The following is a 23430-nucleotide window of genomic DNA, read 5'->3' on the forward strand; positions in this document are numbered from 1 at the left end:
AACAAAGAAATAATCTACCAAACACAAATTTTCTTACTTTTTGTGCTTAGTTTTAACCCATTGTGAATTTGAGGAATGTTACTCTGCTAAAATATGGTTATACATTATACACAGTCGGATTGTGTTTATGACTCGTTCAGCCGTTCGTATGTCTTTTTAATTAAATATTTAACAAAACATGCCACGTACCTGGCAGGTCCTGTTTTTGTCCTGGTAATGTTCTAAGCACATATTCCAAACTACCTGATGCCTACAAGTGGACAAAATTAGCCTCTCCCCCATGGCTACAGGTGGTTTCTATCAGGTTTCTATCCACTGTAAAGAAATGCACTTCCTTCCATTGGACACTAGAGGCCTCATCCGTATATTTACTCAAGTGCTGCTCAGGCCACATTTTCCTGACCGAACCTGACCCGAGTCCAGCAGAGTTATAACCGAGGTCTGCCCCGACAGACTTTCTAACCTTCTGAGCCTGTTGCAGTTTGTCACCTGACATAGTTATTGTCATGGTCATCATGGTTACAGCTTGTCTGTTTACCGTGATCACACATGGGTAGTGTGTAAATGACCATCAAAAGGCCGCTGTTACGCACAGTCAAACACGCTGCACACACACTCAACTGGAGCAGAGTCGGTGTTGCATTCAAGCGTTGTTAGGTAAATAGCAAATTCCAGCATCTTTATAGATCAAAGCACAACAGCAAAATTTCTTATTTGTTATCCAAATCCGCCACGACATGCTGGGCTCGGGTCAGGTATCCACACTCTGATATTTACGAACACCAGTCACACATGTAAGTGGAAACGAGGTGTTAGCAAGACATGCTCGACTTTCCACAGTCCTGAAGCCCCGCCTCCCAGCTGCACAGAGCGCTGTTCACCTGTTTATTCAGTTTGTTAATATTAATACATTGTGTGTGCAGACTGCACCATATTCTACATTGTGCATCCTTTAGCCTCAGCAACACAGCGGCCAAGTGTCTGGCTGTTTAGATGAAAGGTTCTCGAGGTATGTGAAGGACATGCTGACATACAGACAGAAATTCCTGGCTTTATAGTGAGAAGTAAACAAACAGGGCAAACGGAAAAAAAAACACACTGAACGACTGGGATTGTTTTAAATGTACAAAGTTGCACAGGTCTTTTTATCAGTATTTGAAAATATTCAACAATGAAAGTTAAATCAAACAGTAAGAATAAGTAATAACAATAATTAATATCAGCAATAACTAGACTTAAAGTCAGAACTTTTTTTTAGTTTTTTTTTTTTGTTTTGTTTTTGTTTTTTACTGAAACACCTGAGGGAAGCAAATCAAAAGAGAACCCAGAAAAAGTAACCACTGAAGTTTAGAAATAAAAAAAAAAGAAAAGAAAGAAAGAAAAGATCACAAAATAAAATCAAGACAAGCTCATACAGGGGTCGGTCACTCGCTTCATCTGTATGTACAGCACATTCGCTCCACAAACTGTGCAGGACAGCAGTGATGAAAAGAACAGTGATGGAAATGAAAACTCGTCTCTGCTCTCGCGCTCACAGCCTTTAGCATCGGTATTGGCAGCTGTATGGATTCACAAGTAAAGGCAGGGTGAAGCAGAAGAACTACAACAGAAACAGGAAAACCCATTTGGAGCTGGCTAGCAAATGTGTTCTTTTTTTCCTTTTATGCATTACAGCCACAGAACAGACAGTACTCCATACTCTGCTTTGAAAGGCTGAGAGGACTGAGAAAGCTTTGTCCTGTTCACAAAGTAACCCAAGCATACAGTGGAAACTCAACCCAACATTGTCTTTAAAAAGAAATGGTCCCTGGATGCATAAGACACTGCCACTTTCCTGACACCTCCGAACTTTTAAGAAATTCATTCAAGCTTGTTTCAGTAGGAAACATGACATCAACATTAGTTTGGAGGTGGATTTGAGAATCACATTTCATGTTTGTCTGTACATTATCAATATTCATTACAATTCAATCCTTACTGTTAATTTCACTTTCTGTCAAATCTCACCATAAACACGTTACTGTAAAAGAGGGAAAAATAGAAATGCAAAGAAACCTTTGGTCAAAGAGTGTACTCACAAAGGAAAAGATGCAATGACGAGATAAAAGGAAATCATTCATCACTAAAGATTAACGAAACAACAAACTCAAAGAGCAAAACTCAAGTGGTTTTCTATACGTTTCTCTCTCTTTCTAACAATATGGCCCATGGTTCAACCCTCCTCCCATTACATTTGGGTCTGCAAGTTATACTGGTTTCCTCACAGAGGAAAGAAGGAAAGAAAAAGGTGCTCTTTTCATGAAAGTCATGTTTGTCTTGATTGTCCACAAAAAAGAAGTGCCAGCAGGAAGTAACCCCGGCGAAAGGATATACAATCACAGCGTAAAACGACAACATCCTTTACTGGAAAGGAATTGAGAGTCCATGACACGCTCCTGAAAAGACTCTGAACCTGCATTGAATCTGTGTTTGCAATATTTGTGTGACTCTGTGTGTGCACATGAGCTGTGCAGATGTGTCTGTAACTGTCTCAGTCCTCAGGGTGGTGTTCAGTCTTATTCAGCGACTGTCTTGTCCTGTGTTGCTTCGTCCTGCAGGCAGCTGTTGCGGATGATGGGCAGCGGGTGGGCTTCTGTGTTGAAGACCCAGTCCTCCAGAGGGAGGAGGTCGTCGTCAGAGAAGAGCAGGTACAGATACCTGAGCACACAGGAAACACATCCATTTAATTTAATCACAATATCAGCCCATTAAATATTTACATCTGCTTTCTGTAGTTCCAACAAATACACAATTTCTCTCTAGCGGATCACGTCACACCAATTTCATTCACATATCAATAATTTAAATTTAACAAATTAATAATTTTTAATTGGGACCTTCAGTGTTTGGGTCAAATCACCTATGGATACTAATCAGTGAATCTACAGCTGATATTTCAATGTGTAAAAATAGGTAAAAGTACTTGTATTTATTTAAAATTTTACTTAAGTAAAAGTACAAAATATTAGTACTGAAATCTACTTTATGTCAAGTATTATTCAAAAGGGCCTATTTCAGAATGATTTCTTATTTATAATAATTTTTTGGAATAATAATAATAATACATTTTATTTGAAAAGCGCCTTTCAAAACACTCAAGGTCACTGTACAATAGTAAATGAAGTAATCAATAACAACAACACAGAAGAAACAACACAGGTATACTATACTATGACTTTTACGTGATTTTTTTTGTGGCATATAATACTCTCACTTTTTAAATGATTTTTTTATGGGACTTAATGACTTTTTTCAAGTAAATACTATATTCTGATTTTTTGATGGCATACTATACTAAGACTTTAAAAAAATATGTATGGCTTACTTAAATGTAATGATTTTTAATGGGATAATATGACTTTGACATTTTTTTAATAACATACCAGATTATTAATCTTTTATGGCAAATTCTACTAGGACATGTTTATGAAACTTTTTCTGTTTTATGGCTGACCATAGGATGGCTTTTTTTTTTTTTACTGATTTTTTTAACAGTATACCGTGACTTCATGACATTTTTTATGGCATACTATATTCTGCTACTGTTTGTGACATACTCTGCTATAACATTTTTATGATTTTTTTTTTTTTAAAATAGTATACTAGGATACAAACTTTTGACTTTTAGGATGTACTATATTCTGTTTTTCTTTATGGCAAAAATTTTCATGTTAACACATATTAATGAATTTCTGCCCTTTTTATGACATACTATAGTATGACTTTTTGAAAAGATCTTTATAGTATACTATACTGTGACTTTTTTTTAGAGGATACTATGACTTTTACAGTTTTATGACTATACTCTGTAATGTGTTATCACATACTATACAATGACTTTTTATGATTTGTTTTTCTTTTTAAAGGATTACTACTCTGACCTTTTAATAAAAATGTTTTATGGCATACTATACCTTTCAAGTTTTTCATGAGAAAGTATACTGTGACATTTTCATTATTTTTTTTTATAACTTTACTGTTGCTTTTTGGTGAAACTTTCACTGCATACTATACTACAATTTTTTGATGTTTGTTTTGTAGGATATAATGACTGACTTTTTTATGACAACATTTTGCATTTTTTTATGGCATACTTTACTGTGACTTTTATGATTTTTTATGGGATACTGTGACTTTATGAAATGACCATGATACATACATTCTGTATTTTTTTATATGACTTTTAATAAAAGGAATAAAGGAAGACTACACTGACTTTTTTATGAAAATGTTTTAAGGCATACTATACTATGACCTTTTGACATTCTTTATGATATACTAGATTCTGAATTTTTTTATGGCATGGCATACCATACTATGACTTTTTAATTAAAAATTGTAAGGCATTTTTTTACTATGACGTTTTAATAAAAAAAAAAGGAATATGGTACTATTTTTTGAATGAATTCTTTATATGGCATAATATACTATGACATTTGAAGACATTACTCTGAAGTTTTTTATGGAACAATATACTATGACTTTTATGAAAATATTTCATGGCATACTCTGCTATGACATTTAAATTTTCTATGGCAGACTACACTATGACTTTTCTTAAGACTTTTTTTAAATAAAAGTTGGCTAGACTAGTTTTTTAATGTTTTTTCTTGTAGCATACAATAATTTGGCTCTTTTATGCCATTTCCCCCCCTGAATCCTAATTAGGGTACCAACATGTGATTGAAAGCCGCACAGAAAAGGTGCACACATAAAACAAAATCCATGAGGCAGATTATCTCTGAAAATAAAAATCATGTAGCTCTGCCCCCTGCTGGTGCTTCTAATGGCATTTGCAAGTATCGACCGCATGTGAATGAAAAACAGAAATGAGAATTCTCTAACGCAGCTATCAATCAAGTCAGTTGCTGCTCGTGAACTGTGGTTAAACTGTCAACCTAGGCAGCGCTGATAAAATATGAATCAAGATTCTGTTACTGCATTGCCTATTTCTCAGTGACCAACTGTTGCTTTATAATGCACTGTAATCGCTAACTTTAGCTAACAGCACTAGCTTTGATGAGAAACAGAATTCCTGTAACAGTCACAAGGTGCCACTTGTTGCCATGCAACCAGTAGGTTTCTACAAGTCACCATTCTGAACCTGATAGATGCTTGTGATGGGGGCGCAGTGTGACGTAGTCACCGAGTGGTGTATAATTATTAAAATACTACATGTAAGATATTGAGAATAAAAGTATTGAAATAGACTGAAGACAGTAAAAATATAATAAACATATTTCATATCACGCTCAGGCCCACAAAATGTTTGTGAGGGGCCGCACTTTGAGAGACTATGCTATAAACTGTTGTTCCAGTGGTACCTCAATCATCATTATTATTCATCATCAGACAGACTATAAATAATTATTTAGAGTGCTCATACTGAAACAGACTTCACAATTCAGAATAAATTAAAACAACATTAACAGGGAAACAGTGGCTCTAATGTTAGTAAAAACAATTATAACATTCATCACTCTAACAATTTAACATGAAGTTTATAAAGTAGGAACAGATGGACTGACACACACTGTAGGTTTTGTTTTTTTCATGACATCTTTTGGCATAAACAAAAATAAAGAATAATACCAGTCTTCTTCTCAGCACTGGCCACAGTTCGTAATCTTCCCCACAGACGACATGCAGGAATGCTTCCCAGCTCAATCTAACATCACTAAATTATTCACGAGCAAAGATTTTTTGTCATGATTAGTCACTTCAGTTTGAAAGTGGATGCACATTAGAGATAGTGCAACACCGGGTGAGGCGGCAGCACAGTCTGGTGTTAAAAGTCGTCTGGTGACTGCTGACCTGGATATGATTCCTACTGCCCTGACTTAAGGGGAAAAAAAAGCCTCATCACCATCTACTAGCTGTGATACGACGTGGCACCCTGAATTTTTGTGAAGCCTTGTGACCCAAGAATGAGGTGGGAGCTGAAGTTGAGGCGTCTAAATGCACATCATCTATTCACCATCCAGTTTCTTTACAAGTGGAATGAAGAAAATCACATTCAAAGTGTGATTGTAATCAGCTCAGCGGAGAGTTTCTCATTTACAGAGCTTAAAAAGGTGCAGATGAATCTCCAGCATTCAAAATATTGGACCCTATTATTACTTCTATATCTGAAATGGGCTGTGCATGCAGATGCCGAAGGGGGATGTGGCGAGGGAACAGGACTTACTTTAGTGTCTCTGAGAGGAAGAAGCTCTGCTGCATGTTATCGTGGCTGGCTGTCGTGGTGTAAACATCACGGATCCCGGAGAAGCCAGACTCCACTCTGCAGTGTTGCTCCAGGGCCTGACAGGAGGCAGAGAGGGAGAGGGCGGGTTGAAATGTGTACACGCGTCTCCAAAAAACATTCTGCAGTTGCCAGCTTGATTGTACAAATTGAATCAATACTACTTCATTCATTTATTCATGTATATTTATTCACCCACTCCATCAGCCTTCACAGAGTGGCCTTTTGTCTGCCGCGCTGTGACAGGAACAATGATTGTACAAACTATACAGAGGAAAAGATATATTGTGGCGCATAAAGAGAAAATCCTTTACTCTGTAACAGCGTGTCCATGCACACCTAAAGAAAGGCTAAGTGATGGAACATGTCGAGCCCTTCAGCCAGCTACACAACTGAAGCCCAAGCAATGCTAAATCTGACAAGGGCTAATGGAGAGTGGCTGAGCTAGCCAAGCGGATTAGCACATTATTACCCCTGCTACAAAGGGCTGGCTTATATGTGCTAATTAACAAAGACCCCGACGTGTTAATGCTTGATGTTCATGAAGAGAAGCCTTGTGCACCCGCTTTCAACCTTTGTGCCCGATAATTAAAGGCCCGTCAAACTCGTCAGCCTGATCTCTCCACTTCTGTGCGCACTAAATTAATGCTAAATATATCTCGCCAGCCCTCTACAGTTTACTACAGCTAATGTCCTGTCTATTGCCACATTAATAATGGTGCTCCCTACACAACCTTCACCTCCTGCTTGTGGGATTGCTTGATCTACAAGCTAATGTATAGTGCCACACAATATCAAGGAAGCTGGTGGAGGGTAATTGAGGGTGTTAAAGGGGCTTGACATAATAGGTGAATATAATTTATAAAATCAAAGTCCAAGCTACTCCTGAGAGAGAAATATAGTGTGTAAAATTGTACCGTGCTGCATCTTCTACCTAAATATAACATGAAATTATTCTTTGTTCCAGAATGGACTGAATGTAAGACAGTATTTTTGTCCTTTTATAACATCTGAAGAAGTGGGAGTTGTGCTATATTTCAGGACTGCACTCGTATCACAACAGCAGATTGTCTCTTTGAATGGAGTGAATAACAGTCTCCATTTTACATGACACTAGAGAGCAGGGCTACACACTAACTTCTTACATTGGTTGAACTGGAGTGCCTTTTTTACTGAGTTGCACCAGAACATTATTTAAGTGCCTCTGAAATTTTTCAACACGCCACATTTGTTTTTCACATTTTAAGTGTTGTCTCTAGCTAATTTCTTCGCAAGGGCAGTAAGGGTACACAGAAGTCACGGTTCTGTGTTTAAATTTTGTGGATAAGGACTTTGGCTCGTCCAACTGATAGCCACATATGGCAGATGCCGTCAGTTGCTGTTGTAGCTGATTGGGAAGCCGCAGGCATGCCTTCAGCACCGCTGTTTCATTTGCGCTCGCCATAGTGTGACCGACTAGCATCCCAATCCACTTGTTCTGCTAACCTCAGTATATATTATGAACAGTGTAGATCTACGCCGAAAAGTTTCTGGGTGGAGCTTGCGCTTGGGAACATTAACTGCTCCAACACTTTGTGCATCAGTGTAATAAATCTTGGTGACAGATTTTTTAGGTCACCAGGGTCAGAACTCAACACCTGCCAAGTGCCAAATGTGGGTAGATTTTCTGTTTGGCGCGTCAATCTCAGAAGGCTATCGGCCACACTGGCGGGTAAATGTTTGTACCAAAACAATCAAGTTGTAAAAAACTATGCTCAGAGTCTCTACGGCGTTTTGGTGTTACTTACAGTCTCTCTACTCTGTCGTCTGTCTGTCTGTCCCAGATAGGGGATGGCTGATCAATGCCAACATATCGATAATATAGATACTACGTTCTCATGTTAAGATCGATCCTTTTGTCGATAGAATTGATACCAGAAAGGAGATTATCTTTCTCTTCTGCATTGTACCCATTTGTATTTCAAGAGTAAAACTGTCTGTGTTCCGTTGTCGTGAACACATTGAGTGCTACTGCTTTTGTGTTGTCTGCACCTTAAACAACATATGCATTACACACATGGAGCACATTGCAGCATGCACCCTAACTAGTTTAATCTGACAAATAATAGCAGTGATGGATTAATGAAAGAGGGGAGAAAATCACAGAAAAGAGAATTTGGAGCTGCAACTGAAAAGAAAGAAGGGTGGATGTAAATGCCTCAGCATCCACACCTCTGACACAGAGAGAGTTCACTGGCAGAGTCTGTTCAGAGGCTCAGACAATAAATATCCAGGTATACAGCAGTGAAAAATAATATTTGAGTCAAATCAGATCTTCAGAATTTGATAATGTTACATTTGCAAACTGTAAATATTCCTTTATTAGCTGTTGCTTTAGCAGACTGAATTTTTGCCTCATAAATCATGACACGCTGCTTTACCCTACATTAAAATACATAAGCCTCTTCTATTAGAATGATCGCATTGGTATCAATATCATCAAGACCAAATTTTGTGATATGGCCCACCCCTAGTCAGGGAGGAGTATGACATTAAAAGCGATGGGGACTTAAAAATAAATAAAATTGATTGATTGACTTCATGGTGCATTCAGGTGCACCTCAAACTCTGAAATCTACATTGCTGAATCAACATTGCTTTGTACGGCAAAGCTTGTTGGTAATGACCATGGTGCATTCATGTGCACCTTAGAAATTCAGTAATCTGTCCTGGAATGGCCACGAAGGTTGTTCGAAACAGGAGAGTTTCTGTCGTTTTCTTGTTCAATTGTTAAAAATCAAATCATGTAGTTGCTAGCAAACATCATAATTCTTGTTCAACAGGTCCCCAAGTACCTCTGTGATCATTTTCAAGCTGTTTTACTGCAGCATTTTTAAATAATTAAATACTAAAGGTATACCCATGGTATGCATACATTTTGTACATTTTGAAAAACAGGCATGCTGCCAGTCAGCTGCTCGCTATGTTATTTAGGCCAGAAGTAAATATGCTTGGCTGGTGGATTTTTTTCATGTACCAGTTCCCTTGGCTGGTAAGTCAAAAAGTTAATTTCAGGCACTGCGAGCAACCAGTCTGGAGCTCTGTAGAGTGTTGGATTATGGGTTGATTGTAGCTTAATGTTGCGCAGCTAGCAATTTTCCTCAAGTCTGTTTATAGTGTGTCTCTTGTATTTCAGTTCAATTCGTCTAGACCAAGGAATCATCGTTTTCTTTTGCATGTACGCGCTTTTAGAGAGCACTGGACTTTTAATTCTTTAAAACAGTAAGACACTGCAATTGGAAAATGAAAAAACACTAAAATATCCAAAGTTAAGTTTTTATGTTTGTGCATGTGGGGACAAGCTAAGCCAGGAAATAATTACTTAAGTATGAAACAGGACTAAAACTGGACCTTGTATTTTCTGAATTGTTGGAAAAATTCACCCAAGATGCTGTTTGTCTGAAGAGAAGATAGTCCTCATCACTGAAGACTTTGCTCTCACAAAAACGAAACATGAAATACCTCCACTAAAAAAGAAAAGTGTCTCTATCAGTCACATCCTCTCCTGTCAGGTTGCTGAAGTGGTCAGAGTGATTTTCTCCGACTGTTATCATTCTTCAGACTGTTTGAGCTCCTCATCATTACATTTTGTAATATTGGTAGTTCTTGGCTGCTTGACAGGTAATTTGTTCTGTTACAGTTACTGCAGTAAAAATGTCATTAGGCAGCAGGTAGGTAAGTTTGACACTTTAAACAAGCCACTGCAAACTCCTGAAGGGGCTCTCTAAACACTTTTAGACCACGTTAACTCGACTCTAAGGACCGGGTTATGTATCAAAAGGACTCTCACAAGTCAAAAGTGTTTATAGCTGTTTCAAACAGCCACACTGGAAGGCTGACTGAAAAGCGGGCAGCCATAAAGAGACGCAATAATGGCTTAATATGAGGATAACAGCTGACTTTTCCAGACAGTTTTGCACTCGTTGTTCACATGAAAAGTGACAGACATGAAAAGTGACAGACATAGGTGTGTGAAGAATAAAAAAGGAGCTTGAGAGAGAAGTTAAACCCTTGACCTCTTTCTCACCTCCTCCACATAGCTGACAAATCATAGCATGAAGTGGGTGTGAATGTCAGATCATCAGACACAGCCCACCCTGATGCGACTGGCAGGGGGTTTCTGAAGCTATTCGGCCAACTGACAAATAGTAATGGTGAGGCATACTGACAGCAGAATCCTGCACACGTCTGATTTTCAAGACCCCTTCCTGCCCCAACACCATGACGTGCAATACCGCACCTTCCAGCAGACAGCAGAATAGTTATGCTACCCAACATGTCAACACAAGATCCACGGCCCGACCTGAAACTGCAAAAATCCTGTAATAAACGTGCTGTTCAAATTTTTTGGTTAGGCTGCATATTTAAAGTGATCATTTTGGGACATTTCATACATGTGAAATTATGTTTTTTAAACTTTATTTTAAATCAAAGGTAACTTAGGAAATACAATTTATTAATAAAATTGAGACAAAATACTACCTGCGAATCACGTTTTTTGCAGTTCGTTTGGTGGGTACCCACGGATACCTGATCAGATGCAGGACTCTGACTGGCAGCTTAAGGGTGCTGTCAGACCTAGAGTTGTCTTGCTTTGGTCCAAATCAGGGACTAATTTTGTTACCAAGTTGCATAATTGCCTAGAGTTGGTTCATGTTGCCACGGCAACATTTACAAGCAGACCAGATAAAATGCCTTGCGCGAGAAAGCTGCTCTTGACTGGTCAGAATTTCCATGCGGGAACAAACCAGGAAGCAAACCAAACGTTGAAGAAGAGTACACTTGCAAGATAAATGTGACACTTTCTAATGTCACAATGGAGGGACAACTACGCAGGTTGATTTTAGCGCTGCTCATCGTGGACTATATTGCTGTCATTGTTCATTTTAGTCAAACCATACAGTTTGAAAACGAGGCGCGGCTCCAACTAGAAAACAATGTATTGATGCATTGGATGTGCTGAATGTGCATATTAAGGCAGTACAGGAGGAGGTGCACATTAATAATCCTCCAGGACTGTAACATGCTCATGTTTAACGCAAACATGGAACACATTCTCACCACAAACGAACCACACCAGAGTTCATTTGTAACCTGACCAAGACCACGTCTTCAAGAACGTCTCAGTCCGTCTTATTTTGGTGCGCATCCGAGTGCAATTGCTGTGTTCACACCTGCCCAAACGGACTGCACATACTGTAGGGGGCAAACGAACTTAAGTTCAACTGAACCGAAAGAGAGCAAGTGTGAAAGTGTTCCAAGACACGCCGTGAATGGGCTTGAAGTAACTCGCTAAGTTAGCAACTTTAAGGCTAAAAACAAAGCTAGAATTAAACACTCTCTGCAGTAGTCAGTGTTGCGTCAGTACTATTCATTAAAAAAGATGATCTGATTTTCATATGTAAATGTCTAGTCCTGGAATACAGGAGTCCCACTTTATCAAATTCAGTTTCCAAATTCACTTTCCAAAAACTAAAATTACACTCCTATATTCGGGCCAATACGGTATATGACAGGATAAACAAGATAAGGAATTAGCATGGCTAAACAAGACAAATATGTGGTGTCCTTTCTGCTTATATGAAATAACTTCATGTTTCACTTTCTCCAGTACAAAGTCTTAAGAGATGATGACTATCTTATCTGTAGACTGTGATAAAGCTTTGCCAACAGAACTAGTGTGATACAATTTTTATGTATAACTGATGAAAAAAAAAACAGATAAATGCATTTTCAAAATCTCATCTTCCAAAAATTGATCTTAGAAAAGTACAGTGTGTATCTCACCTCAACAGCCTCCCATCCCCACTCTCTGTACTTGGGGTCGTGTGTCAGTCTCCACATGTACATGTAGCTCTCGATGACTTCTGGTCGCAGGATGTAGTATCTGTCGCTCAGCCTGGTTGCTGTGGCTTCACCTCCACCGTCAAACCTGAACGCCTCAGGTCCCAGTTTGGTTGCTGATTGAAACAAAAAAATAAAAAAATTATTAGGGCATGTTTTCCAACAGATCTGCAATTAATTTCTAATTCTTATTATCAAAACTGAATGTTTTTCCCCTATTTTGCCGGTGAACAACATCACAGAACAAAAAAAGGATTCAATTATTGTTCCTTTAATAAGAAATGGCTTGAAGTTTAACAATTAAGACCTCACCAGCTGTCCAGATGGCCTGCGGGCTCCTCTTTTTCTCTTTTTCTCCTTATTCTTCCTCCTACTTCCATTATTTTTCTACCACAATTCAAGACTGCAGATTCTATTCATGATACAGAACAAAGGAATCTATTCTTGCCAAGGTCAGGACAGGAGCATCGGCATAGCAACATCTCAGAAGTGGAAGTTGTATTATGGCATGCAAGATGAGTCTGACATTTCGATTCTACCTACTGTGCTCGATTTGCTCAGACATTTTTTCCTCTCTGGCTTATCATCTGTGATTTTAGCCAACCAATGTGAAGCCACTTGGAAAATTGGGCTGTGCTGGAGGAGCTGGTTCTTTGAGGTCACTGTGGGTTTTACAGGTAGCAGCATCCGATTGGACCAGACAATCATCTTGAAATAACGAGTCAGTGTGACAGACAGCGGGGCCACTTGGTCAGGTAGTCCATTATAGTGTGTGTGAGTGAGCATGTTTAAACAAGACAAGGGAAGTATTTACTCTTCTACACAAACCCAAGGACATAACTGTACATATCATTGTGTAAAGTGGGAGGAAGTTGGGGAAAAACAGTCTACAGACAAGGAGATACAGTAGGTGGGTCGGTGTCTTCAAGTCAGTTTAAGTAAATTTCATTTATACAGTTCAAATACACAATCTTGTCTCAGAGGGCTTCAACCCTTCTTTGCTTAGATCCTCCATTCGGATGATAAAAAATCCCAAAAAGGATGAGAAATCTTAAGAAGAGCAACAGAGGAGGGATCCCTCTTACTGCGGCAATAAAGCCGTTGTGTAATAGACAGGGGCAGAGGCAGCAAAATCACAATATGAAGCTTTTCATCTACCGCAACCGCATAACCAAACTTTTATTTCAAATATGCATATTCAAGAGACAGACTTGTATTTCTAATTCCTTATGTCATATGTTCATTGAACTATATATTAGTAAAAATCGTCAATGTTTTTCAGATCTGATCCTGTTTTAGTTTGCTGTTGATGCTGTCTGTGAAAACCCGGTGCTCAAAACATCTGGCATGTTTAAAGTTGTCAAGTATTCTTGTACGCAAACAAAAACTATGTCTACATTCTGTTCCACTCACCAAAACACAAAATGTGCATCCTTGAGTTTGAACAAAGGTTCAAGGCTCGCTCAGTGTGTGACGTGCACTTGTAGATAAAATATAGGCCTATATTAATGAAGGTTCATTAGTACGGTTTTGTATTTCTCTGTAATGCAGCACAGTGTTAACAATGTTACTGATACTATTCTTTCTCACACCTTCAACTCAAACCATTGTGTGGCCCCGGACAAAATATGTAATTTAATAATTAAATTAGTATTGTAAACATGTGGGCGACTAGTAGACTAATGGCCCTAAATGATGACTATTGGTTGACTAGGAAAACACTCAGTTGTGGGCAGCCCTAGATTTTGGATATCGTAATGTTCTAAATGTTGTCTTTTTCGGGTTTTAGAGGCTGCACTGCAGTAAAGTGATGTAATTTTCTGAGCTTGCTAGACAGTTCTAGCTGCTCTACTATTTGTCTTCACCCACTTAGTCAGTATGTCCACATTACTCCTAATTATTTATCAAAATATCACTGTGTACACATTTTGTGAAAGCAACAATAGTCAACCCTACTGTCTCAATATTGATATCAAGTTATTTCATCAACAATATTGTGATATTTTTCTCCGTATCGCCCCAGTAATACTTCATTTACTGCCATTTAGATCAGTAGAGGAGTGTGACACCTCTGCCTGGAATGTGAATTGCATCACCAGCATATGTGCACATTAAACGTCAGCCCAGCTTAATAGTTTGTTTTCAGATTTATTTTACCAGCTTTGGGAACTGAATGGAAACCTTTTCACCAACAAAATACATTAAGGTCTCAACTATGTTTTCTTTTTACCAACCTGTTTCCAGCCCCACCTGCCTCGCCTCGCCTTGCCACACCAAGCAAAATCCAGTCTTACTGTGTTCTATTGATTCCCTGCTAAACACTAATGACTATGGATCAAATATTTATGTGTTGCCCAATATTTGAACAGTAGTTAGAATAAGAAGTGACAGCCCTAAGTGAAAGAGGCTGTCAGTCTCTCTAAAGTTGCACCCTGCTCATACATCTAGATAGTAGAAATCATTTAAAGTCTATCACCACTTTTCTCTTAAACCAATAACCCTTTCCTCTTCCTGCTGCATCCCCTGAGATCGCTTCATTTTCCAGCAGCAGTCTGTTGCTGTTGAAGGTGGCAGAGATCCAGAGCAGCAGCAGAAGGAGAGTCTTTATGGTATCCGTATTTAAGACACAACTAAATAGCAGCCACTTTACGCACATGCAAGAGCAAATCTCACTTTCTCTCTCTCTCCTTCCTGCAGACAGCTAATCCAAGAGCTTTAATGAGCGAACAGAAACCTGGTGGATGACTATGAAAGAGAAAGCCAGAGAAGCCTTTTGGGCCTGCAGATCAAAAGTATTCCAAGCGTATCAAGGAACCTGTTATGTGGTGAGTCACATTATCTTACTGGAGAAGCGAAGGCGAGTGAACACTTGAAGATGAATCCTCACAGCCCACCCAACAGTGGAGGGGGTGAAAAAAAAAGCTTGAAATTAGCAGAGGAGATTATTGTCAGGGCCAAGACAGATGCCAGGAAAGAGAAGAGATCAAACAGCGGTCTTTCCAAAAAATAAAGACAGGATTGTTGCTGGCAACTACTTCTCTCCTTTTCATCCTCTCTTTCTCCCTTGCATTTTTCTCCTAGGTACATCTAAAGCAACTCCTCTACTCTCCCTCATTTAAAGGTTGGAGCCTCAGTAGAATTGCCCATGGACTTCATTTTTATCACAGTGTTTACTCTTCCATACTTCATCTCCATTTCCTCTCATCTCTTTTCTTTTCATTCTCTGTTCTGAACTACAGTAAAATTTGATTATCAGTATCTAACACACTTAGAGACACCTCTGTGTCTGCCGTTGCTGTCTACAGCTGTGACACGTTGGAGAATAATCAGGGACTTTAATTCCTCACTGCTCCTTACTAGAGCCTGTCGACTCTCTGTTGAGGTGAAGCCACCGAGAACGATTCTGCTTTTGAGTCGGGGCAAAATTAAAATGCCTGAGGCCTTTTTAATTTACAGTATCGCTCTCCTAGACTCGTAATGTTCTTACTCTGAATGCCACCATAACCTCTCTTAACAAGACAGATATAGTGTACCGCAACAGTGATGGACCATAACATTTCACTGGCTTTTCTTGATAATAGTCAGCAATTACTATGTCTTAAGTGCATTAGTATTTGGATCCAAAGAGAATAAAACCAAATAAGTCAAAGGAAGCAAGATTAAGTAACGCTTTATATAAAGCTACACAACTTCACCATTAACCAATTGCTTATTAGCATGCATATTGGCTCTTTATTAGTCATTATAAAGCACTTACCAATACCTTATTCTGCATGAGCATATTTGACACCTACTAGGCCTTAGACTTAGAGTTTTCTCTCAATAATCTCCTAATTACAGTTTATTGATAGTACGTATGGAAGTTGTTGTCCATGAACTGTGATCTTAATATGTTTTGTTTCAGTAATATAGCAGTACATTTATAATAGATGTACAAAAATCTCAGAAATGGTCCATTAATAAAGGTTTTATCTCTACTTGTGCTGACTTTGTTCAACCTGTGCATCTCAACAGACCTGCATTTTTTTCAAAGTGAACCTCTCACTTAACTATAGGGTCTGTTAATGCAGTAGTTGTGTGCTATAATGGATTTACTAAGTGTGAAGAAGAGGAACCTGTGTGGCTTATTAAGTGTTTAAGTACTAGTGAGTAAGTTATGAGCAAGACCTCACTTTATAATGGGGAACATATTCTCTGTTAGACAGACACAGAGTTATTTGGACCATATTAACACTTGTACTTTTGTGTTTTGTCACATAAACCTATACTATATTTATGTGTGAGTGTTATTAAGAAGAATGTGGTACTACCCCTTTATAAGGCCCATTATGAGGAAAGCATATACAGATTGTTAGTCATGTACAACAACTTCCCTACTTCCTCTTTTCAAGAGGCAGTAATTATGAGGTTATTGAAGAAAAGCACTGCTTATGCAGAATAAGGCATTAATGATTACTTTATAATGACTAATTATACAACAGTTAGTTCCGACCGAGTAATTTGATTGGACGAGAGGCATTCCACGAGTGCTGATATAGAGTACAACATCACTGGGACATGTAACAGTAAAATCACTCCGCTCACAGGTGTTATAAATATAAATACAACCGTTAATTAACCAGCTGTCACACTCGCTACATTGACACAAACTGACACTATAGCGTGAATATATACTGTGAATCCGGCCGTGCCAACATCCAGGTTTGCCAACGTTTCATCAGCCGAACTGGACGAAGTTACACAGTTGCAGATCAATTTAAATACAAAGTAGCTTGTGAGTTCCTGGCGTGTGTGCTGCATTGCCTGGCAACAGACTGGGGGAACTGTTGTTTTTTCGCGGAGCTACATAACATACTTAAATAATTTATTTCATCACCTTTTGTTAAAATTTCCTTACTCAGCATTTCCTGCGGCCTCATGCCTATGACCGAATCACCATGACGATATACAGTACAACATCACTCCCTCTCGTGTGATATTGCTTAATTAAGAGCCATTATGCTATTACTCTATATGCTAATAAGCAGCTAGTAAATGGTGAATATGTGTACCTAAATATTAAGGTGTTATCCAAGATTTTAACAAGTTTAATTAAAGATCAACTGTAAGATGTCATCATGCCTTTTACAATCATTTATTACTCAACCGGATCTTCTCTAGTTAAGAGTTTAGCAACCTGATTTTAACCTGACATGACTCCACAACAGGTAACGTGTCAGGATTGTTGTTTTTTTTCCCCATAAAGCTTTATGCTGAGGTTGGATCAGATGTAATTTAATAAAAACAGTTTTTCTCTCTGTTTCTGGCTCTAAAAAGCATTACAAGGCGAGCAGATACACAATGCCAACTTGGAAAAGACAGTGTAGCCAATGCCTTGCATTAGTCCTGACAAGCTAGTGGTCAGCAATATATAGGGCTGGGTATCATTTAAAAAATTATGATACAGGAAATAATACCAGTACCTTTAAAGTGATACCAATACCAATCGAGTACTTCGTTAGATATCTATAATGTGAATGGAGTGGCATGAAGTAGTGGCTCATAAAAGCGCAGGGATTGGTCAGGTTCAGGTCTCAGTTTTAAGCCCATGCAGAATTCCATCTCTAAAAAAACATTTTAACCTTACACCAATGCTAGCAAACCTTAGACAAAAAAGGCCACACTCTGCTCTCAGTGTACGATGACGTTGACATGTGCATTTATATCAAAAACAAAATGAGCAGTAACTCTGTTGCCCTCTTCCTGGACGTTATAGAGCCTCCTGAACCAAACAATTGTGCAGCCTCTCAAAGCACAGAGTCTCTGCACACTCTTAATACCTGTTTTCAACATTCCTGACATTTCCTCTCACCTGAGCGATCGTAGCTCTCGTGGCATGTGTGTGTGATCTCGGCAGCCAGGTCCAGGTAGTGTTGCCTCTTCTCCGGAGCTCCGTCGTCAGCCCCGATGCCGATCATGCCTCCAGAGAAGCAGGCCAGGTGGCCCATCTTGTGGTCCAGAATTCCACCCCTCCACTCTGCCATGTAGGTGAGACCACCAGGTGATTTCTGCACCAGGTTAGCTTCAATCGCCTGCAGCAACACACACGGACAGGAATGTTTCAACCAGCATTTTCTTAAGGTTGCAGTACGTGGACTTTATTCTTATGTGAACTGAAGTTTTGCAATACATTTATATTGTCACAGCAGTTGTAGCTAGGGTAATAGCAATACTAATTCAACACAACCAATATACACCAACTACAAAGACCTTATGTGCTGCAATGAAGCCAGTTAACACACAAAGTGGTTTTGATCAGACATTTAAGAAAAGCATTGGAAGTTAACCATTCAAAGAGGCAACTTCCCAAATTCCCGATCAAAGTATCAATACACAATGTTTTCTATAACAGCACGTAAATGTGGACAATCTTCACACACGGGGAATGAGTCCAACCTAGCTGCTACACTGTAAATGTCTGCATTTATGTGTTAAATTATGTATGTGTTATATAGCAGGAAGGAAAACCTCTGAAGGATTTCATGTGATACCCTGTGAAGAGGAGGTCCAGCGCAGATCCTTTAATAAATGATCAAAAAAACAATAGACAGATGGACGAGGCAGAGAGAAAGGAAAGGGAAATCTCTTGATGGAATTTTTCTTTCTTCAGAGAAATCTGCAAAGTTAGGTTTTGTGTACTACTGCCTCTCTGCAGCTTTTCCTGTCAGCGCTTTATGTTTTATAAGACAGAATATAACAGCAACAGAAGGACATCTCATGAGATCATTTCCGAACAACTCATCATTCCTTCTCTTTTACAGATTTTGTTTTTTATTGTCTCATCTCCCTTATCCTTTCTGTCTGGCTTGGTGCTTATTTTGCATTTAAATGCAATGCGGTGTAGACCAGTGGTTCCAAACCTGGGGTGCCCACCCCTCTTGGGGTAGCATGGCCTTCTTGATTTTAAGAGATGTAAGAAAACTTTTTAAAAAATTGAACAGCAGGCATGTATCTCAGCATTTCATTAATTTCTGTAAAGAGAACGAAACAAAATTGTTCTTTTTAAAGTTTAAATTATTCAAGATATAAACTTAAAATCTCACAGGACGAGGGCAAAGACCTGAACACAAGCTATATCCACAGAGTCTTCCCTCTCTGCTAAACAACCTTGTCCTGTATTAAAAAAGTATACAGTTAAACTAACAAAAGAACTAACAGAACAGTGGCCAAGCCTCAGGGAGGAAAACACTGAATTTGTCAAAAGAAAAAAGTCTATAAAGTATGTATGATTGTTAGGGGAAAAACAGACAGAGAATCCTTTAAGAACTTCCTATTAAAACTTACTGAAATATCAGGAAAACACATTTCAAGTGCAACATTGTCAGGAAATAATCTGCTTAAATTCAACCCATCCATAGAATCTAAAGCCAGAATGTTTGAAAACTTGGTTAGATCTCCATGGTAATTTATGCTGCGTGGCTCACCTGGTTCGGGACCGTTTTTTGTTCGTAAAAGTGCCTTTTAGAGCTTCTTTGGGTAGCATCAAGTGAAGGTCAATATACGAGTGATGCAGATTCTCAGCTGAGGTAATACATTATAAATGCAGACTTGCTGAGCCACAACGTTACATTAGAAATGCCACGAATTAGGCCGTGCAATTACACTAGCACTACTGTACGCGTCACATTGCTTTTTTTTGCCACCAGTGATGCAGAAAATCTGAGCAAGTACATTGTTTTATTTTATTCAAAGAGTTCTTACTTCATGTGTCTGTACTCTTCTCTGGTCATTTGCTCACACTGGCTATAACAGAAGCCTTATATAAAGTCAGAGGTAGCATTATAGATTAATAGTTCACAATACTATTAATCAGGATAATGTTTTCTTGTATATGAAATGTGATAAAATTCCTTCAAACCACCAAAAAGTTACCACTTTCAATTATGCTTTTGTGCTTGGTCCTGATTTGCTGAAGTCTGTTTTACAGTGTTGGTGTATTACAGCTATTAGAGCATCAATTAGAAAATTAATTCCTTGTATCTGAAATATATTTGGTAATAAACCACATTCAGATTTTGAACACAGGTTTGTTGTACTGAGCAGCAACACCCAACATAGTGCTGTTAATTAAAAGTATAAATTCCCAGGTCCCAGGCAGTCTCAGGTCTAATCATTTAACAGTTTTTTTGTAACCTTTTTCAGGTTGATCTTAGAAAAGATGAGTAAATTAAAACATCCTCTTTCAGATTTATAAGTGAAGAACATTTTGTTTGTGGAGTGGGATATTTCAAATTGTCTGACAGTGACAGCCTGAACTGTATCACTTTTTTCCCTGTCATGTAAAAACTTCCTCCTGCCACTGTATGAGAAACCTCTCATGCTAAATGAGGGTTGATGAAGATGCAACCTGCTGAGGACAGAACAAAGTAATGTGTATAATATGAAGTCTTACGAATACCATGTTCTCTGACAAAAAAAAAAATTCTCGAGGGCTGCGACTGATGGTTTTCCTGCTAATTAGCTGTTGTTAGCAGTAATCATGGCATAGTATAATTGGAAAAATGTTTTCTCATTCAACACTGTGTTTTAATTAGTAATCTACTTTTATTTGAACACCAAAGATAATGAGTTGTGCTGCGCCTTCACCTTAGATCCCTGTACAAACACACAGTATATAACTTAATCTGATAGCACGGGGGTCCCTGGCCATTTAAATACCAAGTCACAGGGGAGAAGGAGAGTCTGTAATTAGCCATTATGCCTCTGGCTTGACCCTCTGATGAGAACTGAGGAAATCTCAATGGCAATCTTAAATTATTGTCTGTGATACTGTAATTGTAGCCGGAGGGGAGTGTGCTTTACTCTGACATTATCTCCATTAAAGACAAAAACAGACATATTCTGATGTATTTTTTATGCCCGTGTGTGCAGTGCAGCGGGTTCATTTTCCTGCAGGTAGTGGGAGTGCTCTGAATGCTACACGGCAGAATATAAATACACAAGTCAGTTGCCATCTAATCACAGCACTAATCACATTACGCAATACCAGGAAGCTTTCCTTTTCGATATTATCTTCCTTCCGTTCCCTTATGACCACTCCACTGAGAACATCTCTGTCACAAAAATACTCCTGCTGTATATAATCATGGTATGCTGCTTTGAATAAAAGCATCCATTACGGCTCTACATTCGCTTCTGAATAAGACCCGCTGTCTTTCAATGGGAGAGAGAAACATCTATACATGTATGCATAATAGCTCTGTTGTGAGTGACGGGGGGGACACTCTGCTTGGCACTCTGACTCCATTACTTTTATTTTTAGTACAGTATAGACACTTTCAGACATGCAGCTTGTTTTGTAAATGTGTTGGCAATTTAACACATCAATCCAATTTCTAAATTAGCACCTATGTCACTTTTACTTAAAAGTTTTGACAGCAATGTTACTGGGTTGGACGTTGCTGTAAAACTTCTAACTCTGCTCAAGCCTGAGTCAGATTGAGGTTAAAACCGCAGCAGCATGAGATGAAATATGCACAAAGAGAGACTAAATACATGTTGTTTTTTCCACTTTCTCCGCCCTTGATGTAAGGCCATAGTCTTTTATAAATTCCATGGATAAATAAACATCTAGCTTAACATTAAACTTGTGAGCAAACAGGAATTAAAAACCCACTTAACATCTTGTCACTCACTGCTTTTGCACTCTTATATTTTATAAAAACAGGCAGCAGAATTCGCTCTCTAATAACGTCAAATGATGAAATTGATGAGACATTTTATGAGGGGATTCACTGTGAGAAAGGGGTGGGGTGGTGGGGGGATGTGAATGCCATCAATCAAGCAGTCACACTCACCATGGTCATTAATTAAGGTAACTCAACGTTTCCTTTCACACACACAATGAGCCAAATATCAAGAAATCATCGTGGCTCTTTACAGAAAATTCTGAATAAAGCCTGACACTGATGTCTGAATGACAAAAAGCAAGCACTGTGACAACAGAATGACGCCGGCAATGTCTGAAAAGGGTTCAAGATGATGCATCCTTCACTCAGCCTTCAACTGTCCCCTAAAACTTTACGTACCTGTTGTCCTCTGGTTGTTCGTCTCGGGTATAAAGCACTCTGTATACTTTATTTGATCACAGGCTTATGCAAATGACTGTAACTATTATCATTTGATCCAAGGGGAGCCATGCCTGAGCGTGAAATGTGAGATTAAAATTTCCATACCTCCAGCGCGTTGTAGTACATCTTCTTTGCATCGTCGTCCGTCTTGTCTGACATCAGATATGATTTGATCAGATACTCGTAGAAACTATCCCCGAGGCCACCGATGGAAACGTGATCTAAGAAGGGGAAAAGGAGGAGAACAAGGCTGTGTGAAAATATTCGGCAGGGTCATACAAAGGTCTGTATTCAAGGTATCTGACGGTCTTGAAAAAGGCTTAAAAAACATTGCGGCGTAAAGTTTCCTCAAAAAAGAAAGGACGTGGGTGAGTGTGATTTTAGCAAAAACTTAACTTATTTTCATTGGTTTGTCCATTCATTAATTATATGCTGCATATCCATTAATTTAATGAATTATACCTGCAGAAAAACAACTGGAGACCCATCCTTTCACAGTGGCCTTTGTTCCACCCTAAATTGTCTCGTGCTTGTTCCCTGGTATGTTTCTGTTTGAGGCCTTAATTCATTCATTCATTCATTCATCTTCTAACCGCTTCATCCTCTTGAGGGTCGTGGGGAGGCCTTAATTATTACATGTTTTATTGTTTGATAGCTTGATTGCATTTTGTGAAGCACTTTGTGAATTTCATTTCTGTGAAAGGTGCTATATCTAATAAGTTTATTATTATAGAAATGATTGTTATATATTGCTGGGAATTACTGACAAATATACAATAAATTTAGTTCACATGAACGTGGGTGTTTTTTGAAAACAGGGTTTTCCCCTCTAACTTTACAAAACATTTTCCATCCACACACAATTAAAAACAAAACTCCAGCCAAATGAAAACGCAGAAGACAACTGAAGGACTGTCGAAAGCATGCCAGACTAACAGGTGGCAATATTAGTGTAACCCTTAAGCCATGCACACCAACACTGAAAATGGAGTTCCTGAAAAACCTTAGCCTGGACAGAGGATGGAGAATGATTGTGTAAACCCGTCCTGTTGGCTGGTATCTGAAATGGGTGTGGCTGGCTAATCAGAGTTTTGAAGTGGTGTTGTATCGTTAATGTTTGTGCAATAAAAAAAAAACAAAAAAAACAAACTTGAA

The 23430-nt window shown here is 38.6% G+C and overlaps 1 protein-coding gene across 2 annotated transcripts in view; it reads right to left on the reverse strand.

Moving 5' to 3' along the window:
- Positions 1-1112: 1112 nt before the first annotated feature.
- The window catches only part of LOC125892532 (mannosyl-oligosaccharide 1,2-alpha-mannosidase IA), a 254292-nt gene continuing 231974 nt past the window's right edge, over positions 1113-23430 (reverse strand). For both annotated transcript variants that reach the window (XM_049582507.1, XM_049582506.1), the window contains exons 8-12: positions 22381-22496; positions 18018-18237; positions 12110-12282; positions 6227-6342; positions 1113-2697 (exon numbers count right to left, since the gene is read on the reverse strand). In XM_049582507.1, coding sequence (XP_049438464.1) covers positions 2556-2697; positions 6227-6342; positions 12110-12282; positions 18018-18237; positions 22381-22496 — 767 coding nt within the window. In that variant the 3' untranslated portion in view covers positions 1113-2555. The remainder of the gene's footprint in view (positions 2698-6226; positions 6343-12109; positions 12283-18017; positions 18238-22380; positions 22497-23430) is intronic.

This window comes from Epinephelus fuscoguttatus, linkage group LG8, assembly GCF_011397635.1.
Source record: "Epinephelus fuscoguttatus linkage group LG8, E.fuscoguttatus.final_Chr_v1".
Lineage (NCBI taxonomy): Eukaryota > Metazoa > Chordata > Actinopteri > Perciformes > Serranidae > Epinephelus > Epinephelus fuscoguttatus.